This window comes from Palaemon carinicauda, chromosome 20 (genome assembly GCF_036898095.1).
Source record: "Palaemon carinicauda isolate YSFRI2023 chromosome 20, ASM3689809v2, whole genome shotgun sequence".
NCBI lineage: Eukaryota > Metazoa > Arthropoda > Malacostraca > Decapoda > Palaemonidae > Palaemon > Palaemon carinicauda.
The window spans coordinates 21880608-21888107 of record NC_090744.1 but is presented as its reverse complement, the minus strand read 5'-3'; the positions used below and the strand labels follow the sequence as shown (position 1 = coordinate 21888107).

At 40.5% G+C, this 7500-nt stretch overlaps 1 protein-coding gene across 1 annotated transcript in view; it reads left to right on the top strand.

The window, feature by feature from the left end:
• Positions 1-7500, top strand: part of LOC137659686 (uncharacterized) — a 72595-nt gene that overhangs the window by 56581 nt on the left and 8514 nt on the right. The window contains 4 exon segments of the mRNA XM_068394510.1: positions 1-771; positions 4498-4678; positions 4975-5118; positions 5598-5760. The exon segment at positions 1-771 is cut by the window's left edge and continues 854 nt beyond it. Coding sequence (XP_068250611.1) covers positions 1-771; positions 4498-4678; positions 4975-5118; positions 5598-5760 — 1259 coding nt within the window.

Sequence of the window (7500 nt, the reverse complement as noted above, 5' to 3'; positions counted from 1 at the left end):
ACAAGCCGTTGAAAAACGAAGGCAAATGGAAAAACTTATCTTTGAAAAGGGTCTGGTTGCTGGTGCTAAATCAGCTGTCGGGTCTGCCTATGCCAACAATAAGCCTAACCCTACCTCCCTTATCTTAGCTAATACATCTGTGCTTCTAGAAGCTACCAGTCAAGAGTTGATGACAATTATGCATGACAGGCGTGTACGAAGGCAAATACAAGGTCTTAGCAATGAGTTTGAAACTCTTGACTTGAACTTGCCATCCGTTGATATTTCTGGTTTGGTACCTCCTGCCCCACTGGTCAGAACTTGCCGGGAAACTGAAGAACACAGGGCTTGTGAGAGTCAGAACCCTTTCAGAACCATAAGCGGTCACTGCAACAACCTTCGGCGACCTGATTTCGGCCGTTCAAATACTGTCTTTGCAAGGATGCTGCCTGCTGGTTACGGCGATGGCATCTCTCAACCTAGAACTCGGTCGACTTCCGGTGACTCCTTGCCATCTCCACGAACGATTTCAACGACAATCCACAATGACATTTCCCACCTCCACGCAAGATACACTCTTATGGTGATGCAGTTTGGGCAGTTCCTCGACCACGACATAACATTTACGCCTGTCAACAAGGGTTTCCAAAATTCTATCTTGGATTGCAGAGACTGTGAAGCTCAACAGAGAGTCCATCCCGAATGCTGGCCCATTCGTGTTCCAGATAATGATCCCTACTATCCTGCTGTTAACATATCTTCTGGACGACCTTTCTGCATGGCATTCACACGGTAAATATTCAAAGCCTTTTAGTAAGTCTTTAGAATTGTATAATCTTCTCTTTAGAATAGTTTATTACTAAAAGTCCTTATCAGTAGTCTTTTGCAGGATAAGCATTTAATTTTCGTCAAAATAAGGCAGTTTTCCTCCAAACTGATCATTTGTTCAGTGTTTAAAACTGCATTCTTAAGCTGTAAGACTTTTAGTAATATCTGTTTTGTATTTAATGATACTAAAGTTATTCAAACTGCAAACTGGTTCTATCTCCAAATCATCCATTAACAGTAAAGTTCTTCAAGCTAAAATTTCACAAATTCACCGCATCACTTTCACTTCACTTTACTAGTCTGAAAACATAGAAAAATAAATATTTATTCATGCTTGCCATGTCATGAACTTCGTTACGTTATGAGAGTGACTTGTAGTTTAAAAAGTACTTAGTACAATTCTTTCTAGGTTAGGTATTTTCTTTCCCAGTATCTCTGGATCCTCTAAATTTGTGGGAGAAAATTTTGCATGCTGCATTAAAGTTACACAGAATTTAACAATGATAATAGATAATAGATACAATTTTTTTTCGAGACATTCAGCATTAGTCTGTATGAATTTGATATCATCTTCCAGTACCTAAAGTCTGAGCCCACAAACACGTTTTTATAGAATCAGTTAGCACCTTACAGCAAACCATGCACCAAGCAAACATCTTTTCTTCAAATAGAAGATTATATAGTCTCACAAACATCTAGATGTTATGATGTCCAAACAGACATGGGAGACTTCATTTTTCCATCAGTGCTTGGTACAAAGTTTGACGGCAAAACATTATTCCAAAATACCAGGAAACCCTGTTCATATGGCACAAGCCTTTCATTTCGCTTAGTGCTACTCAAAGAGAATTACGTTTTTATCCAACATTAAGTGATGTAAGTTCCCTGTACAGAAAGGCCTAGTTGTCTATCTATATACCAAGGCACTTCCCCCAATTTTGGGGGGTAGCCGACACCAACAATGAAACAAAACAAAAAGGGGACCTCTACTCTCTATGTTCCTTCAGCCTAATCAGGGACCCAACCGAGTTCAGCTGGTACTGCTAGGGTGCCACAGCCCAACCTCCCACATTTCCACCACAGATGAAGCTTCATAATGCTGACTCCCCTACTGCTGCTACCTCCGCGGTCATCTAAGGCCCCGGAGGAAGCAGCAGGGCCTACTGGAACTGCGTCACAATCGCTCGCCATTCATTCCTATTTCTAGCACGCTCTCTTGCCTCTCTCACATCTATCCTCCTATCACCCAGAGCTTTCTTCACACCATCCATCCACCCAAACCTTGGCCTTCCTCTTGTACTTCTCCCATCAACTCTTGCATTCATCACCTTCTTTAGCAGACAACCATTTTCCATTCTCTCAACATGGCCAAACCACCTCAACACATTCATATCCACTCTAGCCGCTAACTCATTTCTTACACCCGTTCTCTCCCTCACCACTTCGTTCCTAACCCTATCTACTCGAGATACACCAGCCATACTCCTCAGACACTTCATCTCAAACACATTCAATTTCTGTCTCTCCATCACTTTCATTCCCCACGACTCCGATCCATACATCACAGTTGGTACAATCACTTTCTCATATAGAACTCTCTTTACATTCATGCCCAACCCTCTATTTTTTACTACTCCCTTAACTGCCCCCAACACTTTGCACCCTTCATTCACTCTCTGACGTACATCTGCTTCCACTCCACCATTTGCTGCAACAATAGACCCCAAGTACTTAAACTGATCCACCTCCTCAAGTAACTCTCCATTCAACATGACATTCAACCTTGCACCACCTTCCCTTCTCGTACATCTCATAACCTTACTCTTACCCACATTAACTCTCAACTTCCTTCTCTCACACACCCTTCCAAATTCTGTCACTAGTCGGTCAAGCTTCTCTTCTGTGTCTGCTACCAGTACAGTATCATCCGCAAACAACAACTGATTTACCTCCCATTCATGGTCATTCTCGCCTACCAGTTTTAATCCTCGTCCAAGCACTCGAGCATTCACCTCTCTCACCACTCCATCAACATACAAGTTAAACAACCACGGCGACATCACACATCCCTGTCTCAGCCCCACTCTCACCGGAAACCAATCACTCACTTCATTTCCTATTCTAACACATGCTTTACTACCTTTGTATAAACTTTTCACTGCTTGCAACAACCTTCCACCAACTCCATATAACCTCATCACATCCCACATTGCTTCCCTATCAACTCTATCATATGCTTTCTCCAGATCCATAAACGCAACATACACCTCCTTACCTTTTGCTAAACATTTCTCGCATATCTGCCTAACTGTAAAAATCTGATTCATACAACCCCTACCTCTTCTAAAACCACCCTGTACTTCCAAGATTGCATTCTCTGTTTTATCCTTAATCCTATTAATCAGTACTCTACCATACACTTTTCCAACTACACTCAACAAACTAATACCTCTTGAATTACAACACTCATGCACATCTCCCTTACCCTTATATAGTGGTACAATACATGCACAAACCCAATCTACTGGTACCATTGACAACACAAAACACATATTAAACAATCTCACCAACCATTCAAGTACAGTCACACCCCCTTCCTTCAACATCTCAGCTTTCACACCGTCCATACCAGATGCTTTTCCTACTCTCGTTTCATCTAGTGCTCTCCTCACTTCTTCTATTGTTATCTCTCTCTCATTCTCACCTCCCATCACTGGCACCTCAACACCTGGAACAGCAATTATATCTGCCTCCCTATTATCCTCAACATTCAGCAAACTTTCAAAATATTCCGCCCACCTTTTCCTTGCCTCCTCTCCTTTTAACAACCTTCCATTTCCATCTTTCACTGTCTCTTCAATTCTTGCGCCAGCCTTCCTTACTCTCTTCACTTCTTTCCAAAACTTCTTCTTATTCTCTTCATATGACTGACCCAATCCCTGACCCCACCTCAGGTCAGCTGCCCTCTTTGCCTCACGTACCTTGCGCTTTACTTCCACCTTTTTCTCTCTATATTTTTCATACTTCTCTATACTATTACTCTGCAGCCATTCTTCAAAAGCCCTCTTTTTCTCTTCCACTTTCACCTTCACTCCTTCATTCCACCATTCACTGCCCTTCCTCATGCTGCCTCCAACAACCTTCTTGCCACATACATCACTTGCAATCCCAACAAAATTTTCTTTTACTAACTTCCATTCCTCCTCTAAATTACCAGTTTCTCTTACTCTCACCTCATCATATGCCATTTTCAACCTTTCCTGATATTTACTTTTTACCCCCGGTTTTATTAGCTCTTCAATCCTCACTACCTCCCTTTTACATCCACCTACTCTATTCCCCCACTCTTTTGCTACAACTAATTTTCCTTCCACCAAAAAATGATCGGACATACCGTTAGCCATACCCCTAAACACGTGCACGTCTTTCAATCTTCCAAACATTCTTTTAGTTACCAACACATAATCCATTAATGCCCTTTCTACTACTCTTCCATTTGCCACTCTTACCCACGTATACTTATTCTTATCTAGTTGTAGTTATCTAGGCCTAGTTGTAGCATTAAAATACCCCACAATGTTTAATCAAGGTTCAGGAAGATGAATCTACTATGTACATTCTACTTGTTTACCTGAAGATTAGGGATAGATTCCAGCTAGCGGAAGTATATAATTACCTGTACCCTTGCAGATCACTCCCAGGACAACAGACATTAGGTCCACGAGAGCAGATCAATCAAAACACTGCGTTCCTTGATGCCTCACACATCTATGGCCAAGAGCTCTGTGAGGCCAGAGATCTGCGCGCCAACAATTTCGGACACTTGAATGTGACGAATCATCCCATCAGAGGCAAAGCTCTCTTGCCACAGGTACTGTCCACGTTTTTATATGAGTTGCCGGTTTAGTAACTGATTTTAAAACTGCTAAATTGTGTATTTAGGCTATTTTCTAAGAAATGTTTGTTATTTACTATTAAAACTAGCATTAGTTCAAGATTAGAATCTTCAGAAGTAAAATACAGTCAGTGAATAACTATGTTAATGATAGAAAAAGCAATACAGTATCTTTTACCTGATATTATTGGTGTGTTTTGCTTCAAGAAAACTGACATTGTTTTCGAAATAATAGTTCTTGATATTGTTAAAGAGACATGCTTGTTATTTAGGAAACTGGACACCCAGAATGTAAAGCAGCCTCAGGACGATGCTTCAAGGCCGGAGATTCTAGATCTTCAGAACAGCCAGGTCTGGCCGTCGTACACACCATCTGGATGAGAGAACACAACAGGATTGCAGATGAACTGAGTGAGGTAGAGCATCCTTTATGTAAACTTAGGTTTTTGCTTGCTTTAATGTGCGTTTGAATCATGATTAGTTTGGTATAGTGCCAGTTTCTACAAAGTAAAATACCCAGACGGGAAAAATACTGAAGTTTTTGTTTTTGCTTACTTTTATGTGTATTTGAGTCATTAGATCAATTTATAGAAAATTAAATACCCCCCTAAAAAAAGTTATTGAAATCTTAGTGCAAATTGAAAATGAATAAGCACGAGACAAATGTATAGATTAAACACTAGTAGGAAAATGTATGAGAATATCGAATTGCTCATTATTTCTCTTGTAGTTTATTTATTTCCTTATTTCCTTTCCTCACTGGACTATTTTTTCCTGTTGGTGCCCATGAGCTTAGAGCATCCTACTTTTCCAATTAGGGTTGTAGCTTAGCTAATAATGATAATAATCTGCACGTTTTCCTTCCTGATATCTACTTGATACTTTCCTTCGGCAGGTAAATCCTCACTGGGAAGACGAGCGCCTTTACCAAGAAGCCAGACGTATCACAATCGCCCAGTGGCAGCATATTGTATACAACGAGTTCCTTCCAAGAGTCCTCGGCTGGAATGCCATGCGACTGTACACCCTGACTCTACAGTCAGAAGGCTATTACACAGGTACAGTGCTTGAGATAGCTTCTAGTTAGGTACACCCTGACTTCACGGTCAGAAGGGTATTACACAGGTACTGTACAGTACTTGAGACGTCCTCTAGTCAGGTACACCCTGAATTCACAGTCAGAAGGCTATTACACAGGTACTGTACAGTACTTAGACGTCCTCTAGTTTGGTACATCCTGACATCACAGTCAGAAGGTTATTACACTGATACAGTACCTGTAATGTCCTCTAGTTTGGTACACCCTGACTTCACAGTCAGAAGGGTATTACACAGGTACTTAAGAAGTCCTCTAGTTTAACTATGGTGGCATTGTTTCCTTTGCCCCGTGTATTAGGTTATTTTTTCGTTCATTTCCCTTTTATTAGGATACTCCTTCCTCCCATACCTCATTCTTAGGTCAGATTATCCTTTGGTTTTGTATCGGGACATTCTTTCATCCATTAGTTCAGTTTAAGACGTTCTTGCATTCCATACCCTGGTATTATAACATTACTTCATCATCTACCCAGATATTATGATATTTAGTCACTCTTACCCTAGTATTAAGGAAGTCCTTTACTTCTACGTCTTGCTATTTGGTCATTCTTTTGTCCCTTCCTTCGTATCACGTTAATATCTTTTATCTCTGACCTTATTAATTCCAAACTGATCTCTTAGAGACTAGAAGAACCCTCACCAGATTCCTTTTAACGTATTTTAACGAAGTATGAACGACGTCAACAAAAATACCAAGTTGCCTGTTACTGTTTTTAAACTGCTACTCCAACTTTGCCAAAATCATTGGCTTCTTGGTGCAAGGTTTGGTAGTGAGATGCTTAAAGATGCCTATGTGACGACACCTTTGTTATATGTTATATGTTTTGAGTTTCAATGTAGAGCAGGGGTTCAATTCCTTTCTCCCCTTAGTGCCCATGGACAGACCAATCTAAAATAGAAATCTTTAATACTGATTAAATCTAAGTTGGATTTTGAATGAGAGTGAACAGTTTATCTTTATTTTGTAAGCAATGGTTAAGACTATAATCTCTCTCTCTCTCTCTCTCTCTCTCTCTCTCTCTCTCTCTCTCTCTCTCTCTCTCTCTCTCTCTCTCTCTCTCTCATGATTTCTAAAACAACTTGTTTTTGTATAGCTAATATTTTCATAATAAGCTTCAATGAATTCAAGTAAACGTATCCAGACAATTTCAGTTAACTTTTTACCTAAATTCAATTTCATTTTCGAGTCTCATAGTTCTAATTTATTGTATTTCAAGCCACAAAAGTCATCAGCACCCATTGCCTGGTCCTCTTTGGTCCTTGCTTGATGGAGAGCTCCTTGGGCAATGATCATATGTAAAGTATATGCCTTTGCCATTTATGAGCGACCTTTAAAACTTTTAAAAGGGTTATTAAACCGTATATAATGTCGTTTAAAGGTTTAATAGCCACTCATGAATAACAGAGGCAAGGGACAGTGACATTGCCCTGGTTAGCAGGACAGTGCCCTAGAGACTGATCATATATACATATGATCAGCGCAAAGAGCCCCTCTCCATCCAAGCTAGGACCAAGGGGTGACCAGGCAATGGCTGCATCCCATCCTTAGCTCACAAGGATGATGAGGTTGCAGACACTACAAAGAACTATAGAGTTTGAGCTGGACTCCAACCCCAGCCTGGCAAATCCCCATTGAGGGATTTTTCCAATAGGCCACCACAACCCTTATATCAATTCCCTCATTAAATTCATTTTTACGA